This window comes from Lynx rufus, unplaced genomic scaffold, assembly GCF_022079265.1.
Source record: "Lynx rufus isolate CCGP_SWC_20201006 ecotype Redwood Valley unplaced genomic scaffold, mLynRuf1.p SCAF_10, whole genome shotgun sequence".
Taxonomy (NCBI): Eukaryota; Metazoa; Chordata; class Mammalia; order Carnivora; family Felidae; genus Lynx; species Lynx rufus.
The window spans coordinates 55,296,734-55,321,118 of NW_025814824.1; the positions used below are offsets into that span (position 1 = coordinate 55,296,734).

At 42.0% G+C, this 24,385-nt stretch overlaps 1 protein-coding gene across 7 annotated transcripts in view; it reads right to left on the bottom strand.

Annotated features, from left to right (window-relative positions):
• APTX (aprataxin) overlaps window positions 1–24,385 on the bottom strand; it is a 79,202-nt gene that overhangs the window by 17,239 nt on the left and 37,578 nt on the right. For 3 of the 7 annotated variants that reach the window (XR_006959729.1, XM_047065311.1, XM_047065301.1), the window contains 7 exons: window positions 14,275–14,411; window positions 12,910–12,956; window positions 12,393–12,695; window positions 11,224–11,283; window positions 10,183–10,409; window positions 4,276–4,379; window positions 3,084–3,266 (listed from right to left, as the gene is read on the bottom strand). Coding sequence is in view for 6 of the 7 variants with exons in the window: in XM_047065311.1 (XP_046921267.1) it covers window positions 3,112–3,266; window positions 4,276–4,379; window positions 10,183–10,409; window positions 11,224–11,283; window positions 12,393–12,695; window positions 12,910–12,956; window positions 14,275–14,411 (1,033 nt within the window). In the remaining variant the exon portion in view is untranslated. Of the gene's footprint in view, window positions 1–2,985; window positions 3,267–4,275; window positions 4,380–10,182; window positions 10,410–11,223; window positions 11,284–12,392; window positions 12,696–12,909; window positions 12,957–14,274; window positions 14,412–22,044; window positions 22,097–24,385 lie in introns of those variants that run through there. The other 4 variants (XM_047065331.1, XM_047065338.1, XM_047065318.1 and 1 more) reach the window with 4 other exon arrangements.

Below are 24,385 nucleotides of genomic sequence, written 5' to 3' on the forward strand. Positions count from 1 at the left end.
AATTCTGACAGAGATCAATGCTGAATCTCTGACATCCAGCCATATCCAGTGTATGTGACTGATTACCAGATGCCAGACTCCAGAAAGCATCCCTGAACCTGCAAGGACTCTTAGTGACCATCTCAAGTATGGTCCGGTCCTGGAAAGGACCATTTGTACCTGGATATCTCAGACAGACCCAGAAGAGGAAAAATATATAGGCTCTGAGCCTAAGGTTAGCTGAGTTCATCACAGGTCCCAGACCAAGCCTCTGTGACTGATGTCTGAGCAGGAAGGGATGGGAGCCATTGAAAAGAAACAGTTGGGGTGCATAGGTGGCTCAGGTGGTTAAGCACCCAACTCTTGATTTTGGGTCAGGTCATGATCTCATGATTGGGTCTCATGATCTCATGCATGGGATTCTCTCTCTCCTTCTCTCTCTGCCCTTCTCCCCTCATGTGAGCACATGATTTTTCCCTCTCTCTCTCAAAATAAATAAATATTTTAAAAAAGAAAAAAGAAAAGGAAGTCGTCAGCACCAGGCCTGGTCCCAAAAAGCTTGGAGCCAGGGGCGCCTGAGTGGCTTGATTTCAGTTCAGGTCATGAACTCAGGTTCATGAGTTTGAGCCTCAAATCGAGCTCCACACTGTCAGTGCAGAGCCTGCTTGGGATTCTTTCTCTCTCCCTCTCCTTCTATACCTGCCCTGCTCTCTCTCTAAATAAATTTTAAAAATTAAAACAAAAACAAAAACAAAAACAAAACATGGGGCCAGGGGGCCTCCCCCAAATCCTGCAGAAACAAAGGGCTGGTCCCTATAAGTAGTCATTCTCCCTTATCTAATGCCCAAAGTCTCCCTGGATCCTGAAATAAAATTGACCATGCAGAGGGAAGGAAGGCCTGCAACTAGCCCAGAAAACCAACCAGAAAACTGTGTGTGTATCCTGGCAGGGGACAGTCTAATCTGGAACTTTCAGAAATGCAAAGTGCTTTGAAGCCCAGAGTTCATTTATATTGTGGTTCTCAGACTTTAGTATGAAAACGGTCATCCTGAATGTTTTATAATACAGATTCCTAGGCCCAAAGGATTGTGATTCAGTGGTTTTGAGATAAAGCCCAGGTGTTTACATGTTGTAGAAGGAAACTAGCAATTCTGATCTCAGGTATCCATGGAGTATACCTTTAGAAACAGTTTCTAGGGGCTTTAAGGCATCAGATGTGGAAAAGGGGCTTTAGAGGAACTGACTGTCCTCAGAGAAATCAATGATAAAATGCCACGAAGAGCTTTTGGTCAGCACAGGCCCAATGCCCCTATGAGTCTATGGCCCCTACTGGTTAGTAATACATTTATATTCTTCAACTAATAGGGAAAATGAGTTTGATGCCCCAGAACCAAGACCAACTTTGAAGCCCAGGGTCCTTTACAGATTATTAAATTCTTCCCCTTTAAAGGGTCATAACAAGAATACCTACCCCACAGAATTACATACAGTGAGAAATGGGATAATCTGAAAAAAGTATTAGAATAATGCCTAGATGCACAGGAGTTGAACAAATGTTAGCTGCTATAATCATTAATTACTACTATTTAGGACTATATGACTATACCCATGCTCAACCAAAAACCACTGTAGCATTCTGTTTGTTTATGAAAGATTGAGGTCAGATACGGTCTCCACAAATTGGTTTTCTCCAGAGAGAAGTTATTATTAAGGGTATTCTTTTATTTTTTTTAACAAACTCAAGAGCAAAAAGAGCCACATCCTCAAATGGATCACCAATGCAATCAAAAGCAACATTTTAGATTTCCTTTTACCTTTAGTTCTGACATTATCCAAAAACAGATTTGCTCCAACAGTGACATCCAAATTTGTTCTGAGTAAAAAATGAAGCTATGGGGTTCTATGCAACTTTTCAGTTAACAATGATCTCTACATGCATCAGAACTGAGTTTGTGACTATTACCTGAACTCCCAATAATTTTCAACTACCTAAGAGAGCTGCCCCAAACAAATAACTTTATTTTCAGACAAAAGATCCAAGCAGGCCAGTAAGAAGGCTTGACAGCTGAACCCTGATGAACAAACATTTGGCCGAGTATTTCCTCATCAGCCAGGAACCCCTGATATTAGGGGAAAAAACCCATCTCTCCACCCCCTCACCAAGCCTGTTTGCTCAGAGTAAATAAGTACTGGTGAGACACTTCCTGAGAAGGAAGCATGGATGGTTTTGGATAGAAAGGAATGAAAGGAACAGAAGAAACTAATTTCTCCATGAAGAAAGGAGTCAGAGAAAGACAAATATCATAGGACTTCACTCATATGAGGACCTTAAGACACAGATGAACATAAGGGAAAGAAAGCAAAAATAACATAAAAACAGGGAGGGGGACAAAACATAAGAGACTCTTAAATATGGAGAACAAACAGGGTTACTGGAGGGGTTGTGGGAGGGAGAATGAGCTAAAAGTGTAAGGGGCACTAAGGGGCACTACTCCTGAAATCATTGTTGCACTATATGCTAACTAATTTGGATGAAAATTTAAAAAAAAAAAAAAAAAAAAAAAAAAAAAACCCTGAAGATTTAAAACCAAATAAATAAGTAAATAAATAAGTAAATTAAATTAAATTAAAAAAGAAAGGAAAGAGAAAGAATATTACAGAACAGATTAAGATCAGAGAACAAGACCAATTAGTGCCTTTAAGCTAAATACCAGACCTCTCGAGCTGCTCTAATGAAGGGTACCACGTGCCTCTGGGGAGGAAGGATTAAATGTACAGAACAGAAATATATAGCCTGCTCTCTGATTCCATATCTTGCATTAGGTCAGTGTGAACATGGCTTTGCTCCCCGTGAGTCAGACCTGACATGGATCCTGGAGATCGGGGCTCAGGCCTGTCCCAGCCACCATCACCAGAGAACACATCCAAAACAACCCCAAATTCCTAATTCTTGAACTATTTCAGGTCATCCCATATTGGAGCCACTCAGGAACAGAAGAAGCTTTGTTTGGGCAGGGGAAGCTGCATGTTTTAATTCAAGAAATAAAAGTTCACAAGCAATCCAGAACAGGTGCCAGAAATTTGCTCTAAACAATCAGCCACACCTGCTGCAAAAGTTCAGGCTCCACAGAATCACTTTGGCCAGTGTCTCCTGAGATGCTCTTTCAGCTGAGGAATGGAAGGCAGCAGCTGCTGGCACTCGTGACAACGGAGGGGCAGCTTCAAGAGCTCAGGCATCCCATCTCGGACACTCACTCTGCCAGCGGTCTGTACCATCTCTATCACAGCTGCAGGCAAAGGAAAAAAGTTCAGAGCCCAGCTACTCTAGAAATCCAATACAAGATACCCCCCAGAAAAGAAACTCTGACTCCACATAAAAATATGCCAGGTATCCTAAAGCTAGTAAACTTGAGGTTAAACTCACTGCCGGGAATCAGATTCTAAATCTGAGCAATCTGTTTTTGAGGTAATTACATTCCTTCAGGACACACTGTAAGCAATCCATATTATTACATCAAAAGCTTATATCAGAGTGCTTTACCCTTGGTTAGCCCTTGGTCAGTGGTAGCTGCCATCATTAACATCCCAGCATACTGAAGTTCCACAGTACATACCCTGGGAAATGCTTCCTTCTATATATACACAGCCTTCCCCTGTTAATCAACCACTCCTCACATGAGGCAGCCCCCAAGCCCCTACCCAGCTGATGGCAGAAGAGACAACTGTTAAGAGCTTTCATGTCTATGAACTCCAATAATTCTCAGGACAACCTTTAAGGCCCCTGTTGTTAGAACAAAACACCTTTCTGACTCTGACATAACAGCTTTCTAGATCTCTACCCTCTAACCCCACCAAGAAGGCTGCTCACAGCAAAGTGGCAATCCTACTGAACCCAAATAATCCAGTTTATTTTAATGGGTGAATCTTTATAGGGAACACAAAGTTGTACATGGGCTTTTGAGGCCAGGTTATTATCTAGGAAAACAACTAAAGCAAATATAAGAACAGGTGAGACGGGGCGCCTGGGTGGCGCAGTCGGTTAAGCGTCCGGCTTCAGCCAGGTCACGATCTCGCGGTCCGTGAGTTCGAGCCCCGCGTCAGGCTCTGGGCTGATGGCTCAGAGCCTGGAGCCTGTTTCCGATTCTGTGTCTCCCTCTCTCTGCCCCTCCCCCGTTCATGCTCTGTCTCTCTCTGTCCCAAAAATAAATAAACGTTGAAAAAAAAAAAAAAATTTAAAAAAAAAAAAGAACAGGTGAGAAAATGAAACAAACGTGAAAACTAAACAACACTGTTTACCTTGTGATTCTATGAAGTATTCTGTATTGAAAGAATTCCAATGTTTTTTGTTTTTGAGGCAAGGAGAATCAAAATCCTGGCTGATCACATGAAGATGTACATGGCTAGGTGAGAGGGGGGATAAAAAAAGACCATTAAATCCATTAAAAACTATGGCTTAATCAAAATGACAAACAGTAAAAGTACAGGTATATAAAATATTGCTAGTGTTTCCATTTAATCCAATTCATTCACCCATTCACTGAAGAATATGTAATGCTTGTTAAAGGGCCAAGGATTATTCTAGCGCTGGGAATTTATCAGTGAACAAAATGAGAAAGGCCTCTGCCCTTACAGAAATTATATTCTAATAATGAAGACAAATAAAAAATAAGTAAACACATAAACAAGGAAAATTCAAACCATTAACACTAAGAAAAAAATAAGCCAGGGAAATGGGACACAGAGTGCTCAGAGAGTAGAGGTTACCTCTTCATCTAGCCAAGAGTGTTCAGGGAAGGCCCCTCCCAGGCAGTGATTTGGTCTGAGAAAGCAATTAGGCAAGCAAAGATCTGGGGAAAGAGTGTTTCAGGGAGTGGGGAGGCCAAGTGCAGAGGCCCTGAGATGAGAAAGAACTTCGTGCAACTGAGGAACAGAAAGGTGATAAATACATCTGGAATGGCTGGAGCCAAGGAGGTAGGGGTCAGAACATAAAGAGTCTTATAGGTTGACAAGGGGTCTGCACTGTATTCTGCTTACATGGTCTCTGATTTGCACTTTTAAAAGATCACTCTGGCTGGTCTGCAGAGAAGGAACTATAAAGAGGATAACGATGGATACAGAGACAAGTTAGCAAGCTACTGCAGAAGTCGAAGCTAGAAATAAACACACCTTAGATTAGAGCTGCAGTATTAGGAATACATTTTGCACTCGAACCAGTAGGACTCCCTAATGTGGAAGGATTGGATATGGTTTGGGGGAGGTGCCACTTACAGAGATGGGAAAGCTTAAAAGAAAAGCAGGTTTGAGGAAGAAAATCAAGAGTTCTCTTTTGGACTTATTAAACCAAGTAAGATGCCTTTTTGTATAGCTTTGACTCTTAGAATCAGTGATATTCCTATCCCCGCAATAAATAATCAAAACCAACCAATACATGCAGGAATTCAAAATGGAATATAGGCAGTGACAAACCTAACAGTATTACAAACAAATAAGGGAACCAGACTGAAGGCGGTCAGGAAAAAAATAACTTGCCAAGTGAACTTTGAACAACAGTAGTTTGGGTACCGTAAAGATAAAAAAAAGCTGTATACAAATACTGTGCCCTAATGAGTAAATGTGTTTCTCACAGGGGTATGGGTTAGCAATTCTGTAACTATTTTATGTGTACACTAAGATCGAACAGGTAAGCGAATTTATGATATCTAATGAGAGCCAGATTTTTCACTGTTGGACAAAGACATTACAACAAAAGAAAGGGGGAGACAAGAATGAACCTTGCAGAGTTGAACTAGAGCGAGAGATATTAGTATAAATTTTTGCTTTTCCATACACATACACAAGTAGAGAAAGAAAGAAAGAAAGAAAGAAAGAAAGAAAGAAAGAAAGAAAGAGAGAGAGAATGTCTGTGTGGGTTAGGATTCATGCATGTATTTCCAGGCTCTATCTGCTTAGAGGACCTAGGAGCAAAGACACTCTGGAATCAACCACTTCTCTCAATATAGAAACTTAGTATGCACGTCTTGGTTTATAAATATCATTATCCAATAAAAGAACTAAATAAAATAAAAGGTTCCTTCCAGGGCTAGAACAGAAAAAAATATAAGATGAACCTGGAACATCTTGCTCCAGAAAATAAAGAAGTGCTCAAAAAATGTTAGGGCCATATCAAAATGATACAGGACCCAATGTAAAGGAGCTTCCAAGGACCGAAGCCAGAACAATTTGAGAAATAAAATGAATGACAAATTAAAACCTATAGAATAAAATAAACATCCATGAGTCCTTACTGATAAATAACTGAATAGACATAATGGGGGAGAAAGGACAGCTCTTCCATACGGAAGAATTCTAATAAATAAATTAAAGAGAATGACGGAAACATAAAAGCACCATTAGGTAATGTGGGAAATCAAATAGCTCTGTCCTGGTTAAGGAGATTATAGGGAATGTATTACACTGCTTTCTGGCTCTGCTGAAAACAGCTGACCAGTATCTAGTTAACGTGTATTTAGGGTTGCGTGTGCTCATGAATTCCTTAGACCATGTTATCTATGGAATATCTTATCTTGTTCACCACCCTGCTTTCCGGCATCTGCTCTTTTGCAGTCTGGGGAATACCTTGTTTTTTTGCATGCTTTTCTAGACATTCTTACTGGCACCTACGTGCCAATTTTCATATTGCACAGTGATTTCCCTATAATGTATGCCTAATAAATACGGGAGCTTGAGAGCAGCTTGGGGTGCCTTCCCTTAGCCTCCCTTTCACGTCTCTTGACTTTTGGAGTCTTAAGTAATCCTTTCTGCTGTCCTCAGCTTTGCTGGACAAAGCCAAAAGCCAAACCCACAACTGGTGACCCCGACGTGATAAGCTGAATCAGCAAGATAAACACCACAGTAATAACTGTTGCAGGCAGGACCTACCAATAAATGCTAAAACCACTGGGCAAAAGTTTGAGGACAAACAGGATAGCAGCACAGTTCCAAACTATTCAGGATATTCATCAATTACAAAGGGAAAACAGTAACTCAAGAGAGAACCCTGTCAGACATCACCATAACAAAGTGATCAAGGTTAATATCATGAGTAAAAAGCCATCTCAGCATTATGCACTCCTTGATATGATACACTTAGAGGGACCCAACATCATCTCTGGTATTTTGAAAGGAGGAGAAAAAAAAAAAAGAAAAAAAGTATAACCTCAACCTAAACATGAAAAAGTATCAGACAAGCCCAAAATGAGAGACATGCTATAAAACCAACCAGTATTCATCAAAAGTGTCAGGGTCATAAAAACCAGGAAAGGAGGAGGAAGTGTCACAGGTTAGGCGAAACTAAGGAAAGACAATAAATAAATAAATAAATGCAACACAGGATCCTGGACTGCATCCTGGAGCAGAAAAACATAAAAAAAAGAAAAGTGAAATTCAAGTAAGGTCTAGGGCTTAATTAGTGGTGATGTTATGGAAGATCTTTGTTCTGCTTCATACTTTATTTTTTATATTTTCTAAATTTTTTACAATAAAAAATTTGTTACCTTTTCCTTTCCACAGTGTTTATTCAAAATTATAGTGATCTTAAAAGGATATGTAAGCAGCAACTTTACTTACTGCTCATTTTGCTTCCCACCCACACCTGCCATAGCTTTTTTTAGCATTCTTAGCGCAACAGCATTTGTTATATGACGAAGGTATGGACACCATGATTACTATGTGAAAAGTGCTCTACAGTCAAGGGCTCTGTTAGCCACAGGCTGCACAGCACTGGAGAAACAGAATTATGATTATGGGTGACTTTTGTCCTAAATTTTTTAGTAAGGTTCTAACAATAAACCTTATTAAACATATACAGTTGATCCTTGAACTGACCCCCCACACTATCAAAAATCCAAAAGTGTAACATTTGGCTTCCCAAAAACTTAACTACTAATATCCTACTGTTGACCAGAAGCCTCACCAATAACATAAACAGTCCATTAACACATTATTTTGTATGTTGTATTATATACTGAAGTCTCACACTAAAGCAAGCCAGAGAAAAGAAACAATTATTAAGAAACTCACAACAAAAAGAAATACTTTTATAGTATTTTACTATACTAAAAAAAAAAATCTGCATATAGGTAGACCTGCACAATTCGAATCTGTGTTGTTCAAGGGTCAACCGCATTTTTTAAAACATTTTTTTAATGTTTATTTATTTTTGAGAGAGAGAGAGAGAGAGAGACAGAGTATAAGCGGGGGAGGAACAGAGAGGGAGAGGGAGACACAGAACCTGATGCAGGCTCCAGGCTCAGCACAGAGCCTGTCACAGGGCTCAAACTCACCGACCGCAAGATCATGACCTGAGCCAAAGTCGGACACTTAACCGACTGAGCCACCCAGGCGCCTCAAGGGTCAACTGCATTTTTTTAAATGAGTACAACATACATCTACCCTTAGACCTAGCAACTTCACTTGTAGGTATTTACCCAAGAGCAAAACATGAAGTATGTCCATGATATACAAGACAATATACATGAATCTCAAAATCACAACGCTGACTAAAAAAGGTCAGACACATTATATGATTCCATTTATATGAAGTTCTAGAACAAGCAAAACTAACCTATGTGGAAAGAAATCAGAACAACACGAGGATTGAGGAAAGGACTAACTGGAAAGGAGCACAAAGGAACTTTCTGGGATATGACAGAAATGTTCTGTATCTTAATCAGAGCGATAGTTACAGGACGTATATGTTTGTCAAAATTGACCAAACTATAAATCTGATGCAGTTTGTTGTATGTAAGCTAAGCCTCAACTTTAAAGAAAGAGTACTGGGACGCCTGGGTGGCTCAGTTGGTTGAGTGTCTAACTCTTGGTTTTGACTCAGGCCATGATATTGTGGTTCATGTCCTGGCAGTGCAGAGCCTGCTTGGGCTGCTTAGGATTCTCTCTCTCTGTCTATCTCTCTCTACCCCTCCTTTGCTCATGTGCTCTCTCACCCTCTCTCAAAATAAATGAATAAACTTTAAAAAAAAAAAAAAAAAAAGGAAGAGTACTGATGGGGAAAAAATATGGCACAAAAATTTCATTTGGTTAAAGTCACCCATAATTTAAGTCATAATTATCTAAATAAAACATGAAGAATGTTGTTAGGTAGTTAAAAAAAAAAAATAACCAAAACAAATTCTGACACACGCTACCACATACATGAACTTTGAAGACATTATTCTAAGTGAAATAAGCTAATCACAAAAAGAGTTTCTGTAGGATTCCACTTCCATGAGTCACCTAGAGCAGTCAAATTATTAGAAACAGAAAGCAGAATGGTAACTACCAGGGACTGTAGAGGGGAATGGGAGGTAGTTTGGGAAGATGAAAAAGGTCCTAGAAAAATGATGGTGATGACTGCACAACAATGTAAATATACTTAATGTCAATAAACTGTACACTTAAAAATGGTTAAAATCCTACTCCTGAAGTCATTATTACACTGTGCTAACTTGGATTTAAATAAAGTTTTTTAAAAAAATGGTTAAAGTGGTAAACTTTGTTACGTGTATTTTATTACAAAAAAACAAATGAACAAATACAAGATAAAAACTGTGAAATCCAATTAATCTGCTTATCTTGTTGCTTAGCTCAGAAGAACTGGAGGGGTGCCTGGGTGGCTCAGGTTGGTTAAGTCCGACTTCAACTCAGATCACGATCTTTGAGTTCATGAGTTTGAGCTCCATGTTGGGCTCTGTGCTTACAGCTCAGAGCCTGGAGCCTACTTCAGATTCTGTATCTCCCTCTCTCTCTCTGCCCCTCCCTGCTCACACTCAGTCTCTCTCTCAAAAACAAATATTTAAAAAAAAAAAAAAAAGGACAACAACAACAACAACAACTATGGAGATCTGCCTTGGTTGAGTTCTTTGAACAGGTTCTGCATTTTTCTCTCATTTTATTTTAAATCTTAGATCTACTGAGCTATCATGACAAAAGTCAGTGATGTTTGTCTCCTCCAGAGCAATGGTCCTTAATCACTAAGGAGTTATAGATGCTTCTGAAAAATCTAATAAAAGTCACAGGCAAATCAGGGAGAAGGGTGGAAGTTTCAGCCCACCTTCCTTGGAAACATCCCACCCTACTCCCCTTGGTCTTGAGACTATCAGCACACCCAAGCTGAATCCATCTGTCCACTTAGAACCAGAATACACTAGCACTACCCACAACACTTACCTCATGCTGGGAATGGCATGGTAACCCAATCGGAAGCGGAGTTTGCTGGACCCAGCAAAATCTGTAATCATCTTTTCCCCCACAGTGTGCATGTGTTTAAGGAGCTCAAGATGTTCCCTGGTCACAGCCTTCAGACTGGAAATGGAAGCCCATGGTAAGACCAGCCAGTGGTGACGAGCCTTGGGGTATTTATCCTTAATCACCACTACCTGCTCATCTTTGTAAACCTAGGATAGGGGCACAAGAGAAGGAAACAGATATCTACCACACATGTTCTGTGTGTCAGGTACTGTCATATTCACTAACTCACTTCATTCCCAGCACAATCTTACGCAAAAGGTGTCAGTATCCCAATTTTGTCAGATGACAGCAGAGACTCAGATGAGTGTCTTGCACAAAGTCACATCATTACTAAGTGGGAAGCCTAGGATTTCAAACCAGATCTAGTTGACTCCAGAGCCTGTGTTTTCAAGCACTACACTACAGAGAATATGCAGGAAATTCACAGTACAAAATAGTTCCTAAGGATTGGATGTAAAATCCCTGCAGGCATAAATTCAAAGGCACCCTTCTCCACTCTAACACAGCAGACCATGTGACACAATCATGTGTTCCAAGAAGCCCTATCAGATCTGGCCCCTTGTCACCCCAGAATGTAACTTAAGAACTCACAGACTCCTCCCAGGATGACACCTGACTATTAATCCCGGGGCAGCCCAGCAACTGCAGTCACAATACATTACCTGATACTCCCGTGAAAAAAACCCCACAAAGGTTAACTCAACTTCCCTTAATAGCACCCAGAAGTTTAGGAGGAATAAGGAAGAGGAGATCTTCATTTGAAGAACTTAGCTTCTCTCCAAAGAATTCCAGTTGCTAACTTACTGACAATGGGAAAAGCCACTTGTTCTCACCAAGTAGACCAATAAAACAAACCTCATTCAGAAGGACTGATCTCCTTTGCTTTCATTTATCCTCACTCTGTGGAGTAGTCACTTAAAAGACATGTAATACATTTCAATGCCAAAATTTTATTCTGACCTGCATTTTGGGATCCTGCATAGAAATTTTTAAGCCTTGACTCCAGTGGCCCAATGATTCCTGAAACAAAAAGGGGCAATGTAAATTGCAAATGTCAGTAGCTGTATTTGGCATTAGTTAATATTGTATGTGTCAGCAAAGTGCAACCAAACTTAGTAATGATTCATTTTTTTTTAAGCCTCTCTCAAAGGGTTACTGAATTTATTTATTTAATGTTTATTTCTTTTTGAGACAGAGCACGAGTGGGGGAGGGGCAGAGAGAGAGGGAGACACGGAACCAAAACAGGCTCCAGGCTCTGAGCTGTCAGCACAGAGCCCGATGTGGGGCTTGAACCCACGAACTGTGAGATCATGACCTGAGCCGAAGTCAGACACTTAACTGACTGAGCCACTCAGGCATCCCAAGTAATAAAATTCATTTTTAAGATTTAAACTATATCTGGGGCACCTAGGTAGCTCAGTCGGTCAAGTGTCCGACTTCAGCTCAGGTCATAATCTCACGGTTCGTGAATTCAAGCCCCACATCGGGCTCTCTGCTATCAGCACAGAGCCCATTTTGGATCCTCTGTCCTCTCTCTGCCCCTCCCCTGCCCGCGCCTGCTCACTCTCACTCTCTCTCAAAAATAAACATTCAAACAAACAAACAAAAAAAAAAAAGAACTCAACTATATCCCCTTTACTCAATCTTTTCCCTTTATAACCATAAACCATTTCCATTTTCTTCCTATACAGGAGTGAGAGCTGTGTGTCTAGATGAAAGCTGGAAATGCCAGAGTGTGAACTGCATCTTCTTTGCCCTCTCGCACTCCATCTACAGCTTAACTACATTTCCACTTTGACAACAGGATGTGAATCAGATGATCTATGAACAGCGTTCCAATGCTAACCCTCTGCAGATACACATATGACTGACCCACTTTAGCAGTACACCGCCATTACCTCCCTACCTTCAGGTGGCTTACCTCAGGACTTCAAGAAAAATGTACATAAAGGGACATTCACCCAAGTGATTGGTGACACAAACAAGTGACTCTTTCATCATGGTTAATAACCCTTGTCATGGTTAATAACCCCTTACGAGTATTTGAGCTTTACAGTGTACAAAACAATCAAGCAGTCATTATATCTCATTTAATCTCCATGTCATCTATCAGGCACACCACCCTCACCTTTTTGGTAGACGCATCTTTCTCCTTCTTTGAGGGCACAGAGCATTGGCCAGGGTCACTCCCAGGTTCCAGTCCTGTATGGGAGTCAGCTTCCTGGGCAGCACCCCTTTCTATAGAATCATTGTTGCCTGACCTCTTTCTCTTCCTGTGTGTTTCCAGGCCAGGGCTCTCTGCCTCTTCCTCAAACTCTACAATATATGGATAAAGTTCATTCACCATGTGGAGAACCTGGCCAGGCTGCAGCTTCACCTCTTGGTCCTTCCCAATTATGACTGAATCAATGCTGGTGGGATTGACCCCTACCTATAGAAAAATCAGAAAATAATTACAATGCTAGCAATAATACCATAGCCACTGCTATGCTAACCACTTACTGTGTGCCAGATACCATGCTTAATGTTCACTTCTATTACCCCATCACTTCCACACATGACAGAGAAGCTTTCACAGGTTGGTACAGACAGCATAAGAAAATCATCAAGTATAAAATGGAAATCCAAATTAGAAACACACATACCTGCTTTACCTTGACATATCCTTTGTTACACTCTGCTTTCAACTGTACTGAAAGAGATTGAAAAAAGTTCAATCTAAAGGCCACCAAGAAGCAAGCACATGCTCCTGTTCTTCCTACAGGACAATGAAGCCTCATTCCAGGAGGCAACTTGACAGGGGTTTCCTCAAAGGCCCATGAGCAAAATCGCCTATTATGGAAGTGGCTGGGCTCCAAATCCTTCCATAAAATTTCCAACAGCATACATACTCCTTTAGCTACTGCTAACATTCCTATGAGGCAGGTTTACAGAATCCCCACAATCCCTATTCCAGAGTCCTTGGCCCACTCAGGATCATAGACTCTGCAGTCAGGGAAGGGACCCAGTTGTTTCATAAGCTCTTGGCTCATTGTTAAATCAGGCTTCCATTATTTAATAAAACTATCAGATGCCTTCAATAAAGAAAGGCAAAAGATACATTATTGGAAAACAGAAGTTCAGCTGGCCTTGGGTAGGCAGAGTGCAGAGAATATTCTAGAAAGAGGACTGCAGGAACAGAACAGTCTGAGCATATGTGGGAAGAAGTAACATCAAACGCTTGTGAGTGAGACAAGGTGCAGAGACACCACAGCTGCTCTTCAGGGAGGACAGGCAGTAGACAGGCTAACATATACATCACTCCAGTTGCTGTTGTGAGAAGGGGACAGAGAGTGAGAAGCAGTGTCTCCTTCTGTCTTGGACCCAGCCAGCTCAAGCATGGCTTTCCCCCCACCCCTCACTTAGATTTAACTCTTGCGGGAAAAACCAAAATCACTATTGCAGACTCCAAGCACTGAGAAACCCTGTTCTCAGGAACACACTGCAGGCGGAAGGCCTGGTTGCAGTGAGCAGATCAAGAGTTTACATGGAACAAATAAGTACACGGTACAGCTTTTTCCTAAGGACCTTCATTTCATTAACTCCCAGGAAAGACATCTCAAGAGCTGGATGCCATAGTCTTATAAAGACGACACCCTCCGTGTGAGGCATTATATAAAGGATGGAAGTATCCCATCACTTCTCAGACATGGTTTCAGACTGGAGATCCCAGAATGCAACTGTCTCACTGCCCAATGAGGAATCTCCCCGGGGAAAGTAGGGTGCGGGATTCAGTTCCACCATACTAACAGGATGGAACCTGCCTGCTCCCAACACTGAATATTAACCGCTTCCAGAGGGTGGAATCAGGGGTGAATGGGGCCCTGATGTTGGCTAAGAGAGCTCAGTTCCTGAGTTTTGTTTATGGCAGACAAAAGGTTTCTATCAATAGCTTCCAGGAAATGTGCATCCTTGGTTATCATTATCCTAAGGAACAAAACACAGTACTGCACATTGCTATGACCAATTACCTTGCTGTCGAGAACATTTCTTGTCAATGATCTTGGTCTCTGGGCCACGCCCAACCACCACTGCCTCCAAATGTGGAAGTCTGATTCGCTGGTGCCGGCTATCCTGTCTCACCAACCAGCACACCCGCATCATTACTCTGAGAAACAAAATAGAAGAGAATCACTGGAAAAATTAGCACACCCCAGCACCACCACACATGCCAGCTACCAGCTATTCATCTTGAGGCCAGTGACTTCACCTAGGTCTCAATTTTCTCACTTGTAAAACGTGATAATGACAGGACTCATGAGGCTGTCGTGAGAATTAAATAAGATAATGTATGTACTTACCTCTGTGCCTAAATCATGCGAAGCAATCAAATATTTATGTTTACTGATATATTCTATGTGCTGGCCATTAGGCTACATGGTGAGGATAAAAGAATAATTAAACATTGTCTCTATCCTTGAGAGGCCTGGAGTATAGTGGGGTAGATAGACTCATATGTCAATTATTACAGTATGATGTGATAAGCATTATAAGGGAGTAACCAAATATGGCATTTGCCCAGGGAAAGAAACAACCACTCTTGTGGAGAGTATCAAAAATGGCTTAACGAGGAAGGGATATTTATGCTGAGTTTTCAAGGCATGAGAAGGAGTTTGTCTGGCAGAGAATTAAGGACATCAGAACAGAGGATGTTCTTCAGTCCAGAGGCATCTTTATGCAGATTAGAAGGTTTCCTTTCCTTGGGGTACCTGGGTGGCTCCGTCAGTTAAGCATCTGACTTTGGCCTGAGCCCTTGTGGGTTCGTAAGTTCGAGCCCTACATCTGGATCTCCGCTATCAGCACACACACCCAGAGAGCCTGCTTTGGAGCCCCTCTGCCCTCTCTGCCCCCTCTCAAAAATAAATAAAACATTTAAAAAAATTTTTTTCCTTTCCTTAATCGTCATAACATACCAATATTAGAACAATACATTTTACTGCCATCTACCAGAAGATTGTCATAATAAATACACAAACCTACAACATCTAAAGAGTGAATGTGGCACCTTTGTGCTATACACAACCTGCACAATAGAGAAGGTGCCGGTTTTCTTTTGAAAACAACCTGTATGGCCATGGAGAGTATCAGTAGAAGGGAAAGAGCCAAGAAATTTGGGAGAGAGACGAGGCCTGAACAAAGGCCTGAACAAAGACAATGGAGAGGAAGAAGATCCAGAAGAAACTGTGAAGGTAGATTTAACTACTGAGTGTATTTGGGGAATGACAAAGGAGTAGAGGGAGACACAAACCAAGACTTTGAATTTGGAAATAGCCATTGACTAAAATGAGCAATACACAAGGAGACATAATTTGAAGTTAAATGGCAGACGAAGAAGGGATGCTTTCAGACTGAAACACAATTAGATTACATTGTCTGTGAAAGATCCACAGGTCAAGGTAGGAGATATGGGTAGAAAGCTCAGGGAAGGAATGGACTGTATGTATTTGAGAGGCATCAACATGTCAGAGAAGGTGAGGCAAAGAGAGCATGAGATCGCCCAGAGAGGTAGAGCAGGGAACTATGGATAGGGACAGGACTAGGATCTTTGGGATACCTCCCCCGACTCCAGAAGCTTATTGCTCAAGCCTCTAATACCCTCTCTTTGAGAAATGTGCCCTACAGGCAAGGCAGCACTTATCAGGCGCTCTGCACAAGCTTTGTGTCCAAAGGGAAGAGAAAAGAAACAAGATTTTTGAAAGTCAAAGTTTCATTACCATCTGCAAAGGATAATGCAAAGCAGGGGGAACAAATGATTGCTGAGGAGGTGCAAAGTCACAGAAATTGGATCAGTCAGGAAAGGTTTTGGAAACCACCCAAATGAAAAGGCCAAAAAGACTGATAAGGAAAATAAGTGAGAGGGTATATTCCATTTTTAAAGGCACAAGCGACAAGGCATATTTCAGCAATAAGCCATGGGTGAGGGGTGGAAAGCAGACCCTGTTGGCTGACCCAGGGGAGCTGCTCCAGAGTCATCAAAAATGGCAAAGGTATTGAACACTATGCTGAAAAGTTTAGATCTGACAATCAAGAAGAGACAACTGCCAGGTTAATGAGCTGCATGGCAAAGTGAAACGACAGCTGGGCGTGGGCAGGCTGGAGTGGAGAAGTCGAGACTCTGAGATTAGTCAGGAGGCAGTCAACATAATGTGGACAAGAGTGAGGTCCAAAAGTTCAGCAGGTCTTTGTGAAGGGGTGGATGCAAGGCATGAAGAGTCAGTTGTAAACCTAAAATCCTCAACCTGGAACCTCAAGTGATGATGGTGCTATAGGCACGTTCCATTTTTAAATTTTTTTTTTCAACGTTTTTATTTATTTTTGGGACAGAGAGAGACAGAGCATGAACGGGGGAGGGGCAGAGAGAAAGGGAGACACAGAATCGGAAACAGGCTCCAGGCTCCGAGCCATCAGCCCAGAGCCTGACGCGGGGCTCGAACTCACGGACCCCGAGATCGTGACCTGGACCGCGAGATCGTGACCTGGCTGAAGTCGGACGCTTAACCGACTGCGCCACCCAGGCGCCCCGAGGCACGTTCCATTTTTAAATGCTATGTATTCAGAGGCACATCTGTTTGCACTTACTGGAAACTGATAAATGAGCAGGAAGTGGACTGAGAAATGAAGTATGTCTTCATCAGGCTTTGAGAAAGTAGCCACGTGGTGACTGACAACTCACAGTAATAACAAAAGAAATGTGAAGAGAGCACAGTTTGAGAGCAGGGACAGGAAGGAATCTGATGGGCAGCTGAGAGCATGGCTGGCTGTTGCAGGATAATAGAAACTACCCCTCCTGCCCTCCACACACACTCATTCTTGTCAAAGTTCTCAAGTTATGATGTTTCTATTTACAAATTCTTGAGAAGCTAAAGCAGTGACTCCACAATGCTTATGCAACTAACCTTGACCAACTTTTTAGCCCATTTTAGTCTTCAGATCCATTTTCTAGGAATGAAGCATTTTAGAATATGGGGAATGCATAATGATAGGCGCTCCTGAATCTCAATATAGTCCATACATTGAAACTCCATAAAGTGTAAGCTCTAAAACAGCAGAAGTCAAGTCCATTTTTTGCTTACCAATATATCACCAGCACTTAATACTTGACATACAAGAACACAGTACATACTTGCAAGTAAATGACCAGACAATAATCCTATCCAGGTTCTCTGGCCTTCCTTCTCTTTCCTCTGCTCTGGCTCCTCTTAAGCCATCCTTTGCTCCTCTCCTTGGGCAATCCCATCCTCACATCTATGTGGATAAATCCTAATTCTCTATTTTCCAACTCCCTACTTTTCATTCCAGAGTTGTCGGGATTAGTCAGGAAAAAAAAATCTAGTTATATCTTAAGGAACCAAGTGATCTGATAGGCCATGCAAGCCCAGCAATCTGAGAATGTATAACAGTGAGGTCCAGTAGAATTTTTTACAATGATGGAAGGGTTGTACACCTATGTTGTCCAATAATGTAGCCACCATGTGACAATCAAGCATCCAAAATGTAGCTAGTGTGACAGAAAACCTAAATTTCTTACATTTTTTTTTTAACTTACATTTAAATAGCTACATGTGGCTGAGGGCTATCATGATATCCAACCCAACTTGCCCAACCCTGATCAGTCCCAAATTCCTCAAGCCTGAGGTTAAGACCCTCGTACTCTAACCCCACAAAGGTCACTTATGTCACCTCCTACTTCCTTTCATACAACTAGCTCCACCTTTCCTTTCCCCCAGACTCACATACATTCATTCTTACACACAAATACATCCCTCAGGTATGATATACTGAATCGTGTCTCCCAAATAAGTCATTCTCAATATGATCTCCAGACATTCGATCATACTCTTTCCTCCCCTCCAGAATCCCAAATCCTTCTCAACTTCCAAGCCCCACCTCCCCACAGAGGTCTTCTCTGAATTATCTTCTCTTCCCTACCCCTACATCTTGCTATTGGGTGTGGTTAATTTACCTTCACAGTTCTCTGAAAATTAAATGTGGATGTAATTCCACTCTCCAAATGAGATTATAATCTCCTTGTAAACAGACTGCATCACTGCCCATCCATACAAAAACTCAGAGGAAGGGTCTCTTAAAGATCACTGCCCTGGGCTAGGCCTGGCCTTATACTTCTGGATCCCCTGGAGTTCAGCATGCCTTTATCAAGTGCATACTAAGTGCTAGGCACTTGTTAAATGTCTTGCTTATATCATCTCATTTAATTTTCACAACTCTCATCCTAAGAAAGAAAAATTTAAGGCTTAAGAAAAAATAGGCAACATGTACAAGCCACATAGCTAATACGTGCCAGAGTTAGGATTTGAATCAATTCTAAAGAATGGATTCTTGGGGTGCCTGGGTGGTGGCTCAGTCGGTTAAGCATCTGACTCTTGCTTTCAGCTCAGGTCATGATCTCACGGTTCTTGAGTTCACGAATTCTGTGCTGAACTTGAATTCGGGCTCTGTGCTGGACCCTGCTTGGGATTCTCTCTCTCTCTCTCTCTCTCTCTCTCTCTCTCTCTCTCTCTCTCTCTCTCTCTCCTCCCCTTCCTCTGCTCCTGCTCTTGTGCACTCTCTCTCTCAAAATAAATAAATAGACTTAAAAAGGGGGGAGGGGGCAGAGGCGCCTGGGTGGCTCAGTTAAATGTCCGACTTCAGCTCAGGTCATGATCTCATAGTTCACTTCAGGCTCTGTGCTGACAGCTCAGCGCCTGGAGCCTGCTTCAGGTTCTGTGTCTCCCTCTCTCTCTGCCCCTCCCTCACTCACACTATGTCTCTCTCTCTCTCTCAAAAACAAATAAACATTAAAAAAAATTTTTTAAAAAGAATGGTGTCTTAATCACTACACCATATACCTTTTGTCTTCACTCTTTTGATCAATCAAAATTACTGCATGCCTACTATGTGCCTTGTGGTATTCTAGTACTGTGAATAAAGAAATAATGTATCTCACTCATATGATGCAGGTATATCATTCCTGTCTTCAAAAGGCTCAGAGTCTTGTGAGGGAGAGAAACACAAAAACACTTACAACAATTGTAGTAAGTATAATGATTGGTCTGTGCAGAGTATTATGGGAGCAAAAGGCTGGAATACCCAACACAGACTTGGAGAAAGGAGATGTCAAGGAAGATTTCCTATAGGAGGCAGACCTAAAATGAGTCCTATATATAAACTAAGTTAACTGGTGAAAGGGTCATTCTAATTAGGGGAGAAGGAAGTGGATAGAGAAATGGAGAAGATTCAAGTCAAAGGGAACAGCAAGGGTAATGCATTAAGAAACAGCATAGTGCACGTGAAAAGGAGTTCAGTGTTGCTGCAATCTAAAGCATGAAGCAGAAAAGAGGCTAGAGACACAGGCAGGTCCAGAATAAGCAGAGCCCTGGGTGACTGGTGAGTTCAAACTTTAGAACTTCCACTGGATTTTGCAATTCAGTAAACAATAAATATTTGCTAAATGAATGAGAAAAAAGATCAGATGAATGAACAGACAGATCTTTAAAGATTATGAAGCAGCGCTTTGTCACAGATTTGTTTTCAAGGACTGGAGTTGGGGAAATCAGTCAGAAGGCCATCATATTTCAGGTGAAAGATAATGGTACCTAAAGTAGTACAATAATAGGGATGAAGAAGAGAGCACAGATTTGAGAAATACTTAGGGAATAAAATCCTCAGGACTTAGGGATGGATGTGATAAGAGCAAGTTCAGGGAAGACACTAAGTTCAGTTTCAGGCCTGTGAATTTGAACTGTCTGTGGAACTGGTAGGCAGAGCTGTCCAGCAGTGTGGTAAGAAGTGAGCAGTGTGGTAAGAAGTGAGAGGGAAAGTTAGAAACGAGGTTTAAGCTGACAACTTTGATTTGGGAGCATGTAGAAGGCAGTTAAAACCAACCTAGTTGATGTGCTCACTCAAACAGTGTGTACAGAATGAAAAGAGAAGTGGGCCAAAGTCACAAGCCTTGGAAGCACCTAAAATTTTAGGGAAGGAAGTAAAAAGACTAGCCCACAGGAGAAATGGCTGGTGAGAGAAGCATATGGAGAAATAGCTAGAATGAAAGCTCCTAATGGGGAGGCACTTTGTCTTCCTCATCTCTGCATCATAATAAATATCTGTTGATTGAATAAGTCAGGTCATAATCTCACAGTGAGTTGGAGCCCTGCGTCCAGTTCTGTGCTGGACAGCTCAAAGCCTGGAGCTTGCTTCCGATTCTGTGTCTCCCTCTCTCTCCCCGCCCCTCCTCCGCTCATGCTCTGTCTCTCTCAAAACTAAAACACATTAAAAAAAAAAAAAAAGGCAACAAAGGGATCCAGTAGTGACAGAAAAATATCTATCTGATTTGATAATCACTGTGACCTTAAGGTTAAAATTTCAGGAGAATGATAGGTCTGAAAGCTAGACTGGAGAAAGGAGTGAAAGGTAAGAAAATGGAGGCAGAATTTAGAACACTCTTTAAAAAAGAAGGGGAATAGACTTACTGGATGAGAGCTAAAGGAAGACGGATCACTAAGAACTTTTCCTTCTTTCTAGCTTTGGAGGGTAGAAACCAGGTGACCAGGGATCTCAGAAACCTATGTTCACATATGATTAGGACATAGTCAGGGGCAGAAAAGACAAATAAAAACAAGGTCTCATAGATGAAAACATAAACGAAAGGTGAGAAGCAAAGATAATGGGATTCACTTTGATCAGAAGAGACAGCTTATCCTCTGAGAGTAAAAGAAAGGTAAAAATGGGTGTTAAATGAGATGACTTTTCAAGAAGGGAAAGCAGAGGCAGAAATTTGAGGGAAAGCATATCCGATGACCTCAATTTTCTCCATAAAATAGCAGACAACAGAGTGAGGTGTTCGAGAGCTTAATGAACAGTTTAAAAAAAAATCAATATAACATAGTGGAGAACATCAAGCCTCTTATGTGCAACTGCCTGAGTTGCAGCATCTAGTCACTGTGTGACTTGACGCCAATTATTTAACCTAAGCCTTTATTTCTCCAGCTGTAAAACATTAAGACTTGCTGTACAACACAGAGGTAGCATGAAGACTGAACGAGGAAGTACGTAAAGCTCAGTGTCTGGTCAAAAGCATTCAACACTCCTGTCACTGGTGAACACTGAAGACAGGATAAAAGCAGGGGCTAAGGACGTACACAAAGATCGGCTGACAGCAGTGACTGTGCAACTAAGGTGGAAGGGCACAAATCCGTATTGTCTCTCCGTACAGTCCTGTCTCAAGTACTCTAACGATTCCCAATGTAAGTTAGATTCTCTAAAGGCTCTAAACCTGGACCACATTGATTCCATGTAGAAATTATACCCCTGCTTTGTTGAACCAGTACCACTGGCCCTCCTATTGGACCTGTTGAGGACGCTGTGAAGGCCCCTCAAGTTCCTTTCACGGAGAGTTTCTGGAGGCAACCATGTCCTTCCTAACAAGCCGAGCCGCCTCCTTGGGCTAGACAGTACCCACTCTCTAATCTTTCCTCTGCTTGTGTAGTGACCAAGCCAGTACAGGTGTCGGGGGTACAGGTTGGTGGGGCGACGACCAACGACGGGGTCGCCGAAAAACGGCCCAAGGGAGTTTGAGCAAAGTGAGAAGCCTAGAGCCCGAGGATGGAGCAAAGCCTGCCGGGAAAGAAGCCATAAAAGCGTTATTCAAAGAACATCATTCAAGGGTAGTAATGGCCCCGACCCAGGGCCCACACCCACGAATTTCAACCGGGTCAGTAGAGGAGGTAGGCCGACGACCGCCTTACCTCTAAACAGCGGACACAGACAACCTCACGTTTCTCTTCCGGGACGCGCCACTTCCGGCGCTGTGGGATGACGTCACGAGACAAGCCTAAGAGCAACGAGTGACGTCGCCAGTGCCTGTACAAAGATTGGCTGAAAGGGTCTTGCCCAAAACGCAGATCCGGAAGCGTCCGCTCCGATTGGCCCCTCTGGGACGGAGGCCATAGTGCGGTTCCTAGCAATAATCCCTCTGCGGACGACCACCGCCAGCCTCTCCATGCGAGAATCTCTTCCCTGTCACCATCTCTCAAGTCTCTGAGTCCGGGGAGACTTTAAGCAACTATTCCCTCTGTGGCCGTTTCTAGGCAGCTGATGCAGTATCTTGACACTCCCTTCGTTAGCAGAAGCTCACTACCCTTAAGGCCATCTTTCCTGCTGTAGACAGTACCTGCCGTGACATTGTTTTTCTGCCCCCTTTCAAAACTGCAACCGGCTTTCTCCCTTTTCTGGAGAGAAAGGGCTGGAGGAACTAGCGGTGCGGAAACCTGATTGTTTTAACGCTGGCTTCACTAAATGAACTAGCTGACAGCCAATTAGAGAGGAGACAAGAAGCAGGATGCTGGGATGAGACGGGTTAACTGATTTTGATAGCAATTCCAGGATGTTCCCTAAGAATCACGTATTGCAATTATTCGAAGTCATTTTGGCAGATGGAAAAATTCCTATCTTATGAGTGAAGGCATAGTTTATAATCTTTCTCAACCTCAATAAAAACCAAGGCTTAAGGAGTCACATTTCTTGATCAAGATTGTTTCCTTCCATAGAAAAGCAGAGTCAAGGGGCGCCTGGGTGGCGCAGTCGGTTAAGCGTCCGACTTCAGCCAGGTCACGATCTCGCGGTCCGTGAGTTCGAGCCCCGCATCAGGCTCTGGGCTGATGGCTCAGAGCCTGGAGCCTGTTTCCGATTCTGTGTCTCCCTCTCTCTCTGCCCCTCCCCTGTTCATGTTTTGTCTCTCTCTGTCCCCACAAAAAATAAATAAACGTTGAAAAAAAAATTAAAAAAAAAAAAAAGAAAAGAAAAGCAGAGTCAATAGTATGATAAAGATACCAAAACTATCAAAACAGGATGGGAGAGTCTTCCAGGAAACACAGAAAAGAGACTTCCTCTTTTTTAGCAGAGAAGATGCAGGTTTATATTAAGGTCACCCCAGGAAGTGGGCGAGCACAAGAAGCATCTTGGCCACACAACCCCCATCATGGTGGTGGAATGTGATTCACACTGCTCCAGGTAAAATGAGGTGGCTCTTGTCACCGGACCAGTTCCCTCAGAATTAAGCTTCTCTTAGCTTCAGCTTCTACCTGACCTGCCTTAGTGTGTCTTGCATTCAAAATGGGATTGGATTATTCTAATTGGATTATATACCATATATTGTGCAAAACTGGGCAGTTTCCATGCCCAGTATATTAGGTCTAGCCCTTCATCTATAGCATATTACTGGCCAGAGAAGCAGGGTCACATGGCACAAGGACATGGCAAACACAACTTTCACAGACCCCAGAACCAAAGATGTATCACAAACTGATACATAGAAATTAACAGAGAGTTGTAGTCTGTGGCACTATCTAATGTAGTGGCCATCAAAGTGTAATCCTTGGATCAGTAGCAGTAGCCTCACAACAGCAGGGAACTTGTTAGAAATGCAAATTCTCAGGCTTTCACCCCAGGCTTACTGATTCAGAAACTTTAGGGGTGTGGCCCAGCAATCTGTTTTAACAAGCCCACCAGGTTATCCTGATGCATGATCAAGTTACAGATTCACTGTCAGAAGGCAAACACTTCAAAGTGCACATCATGATAAATTTTGTGAGCCTGCTTAAGGCTTTGCTTTTTTTTTTTTTTTCAAATTCAAAAAAAAATTCTTAATTGTGGCAAAATACACATAACATAAAACTTACCATCTAAGCCATTTTTAAGTTGTACTAAATGTATCTCCAGAACTTTTTAATCTTGCAAAACCAAAACTACATGTTAAACAACTATTTCCCCTCTTCCAGTCCTTGCCAACCACCAATTTACTTTTGGTTTCCATGAGTGTGACCATTCTAGATACTGCACATAAGTGAAATTATGCGGTATTTGTCTTTCTATGACAGACTTATTTCACTTAGCATAATGTCCTCAAATTTCATTACTTGTAATGTGTCAAAATTTCCATTTTAAGGCTAAATAACACTCTGTTACATGTATACACCACACTTTGTTTACAATCTATTTGTCTATCATTGGGTGTGTGGATTGTTCCCATCTTATGGCCATTATGAATAATGTTGCTATGGACATGATTGTATAAATATTTCCCCAAGA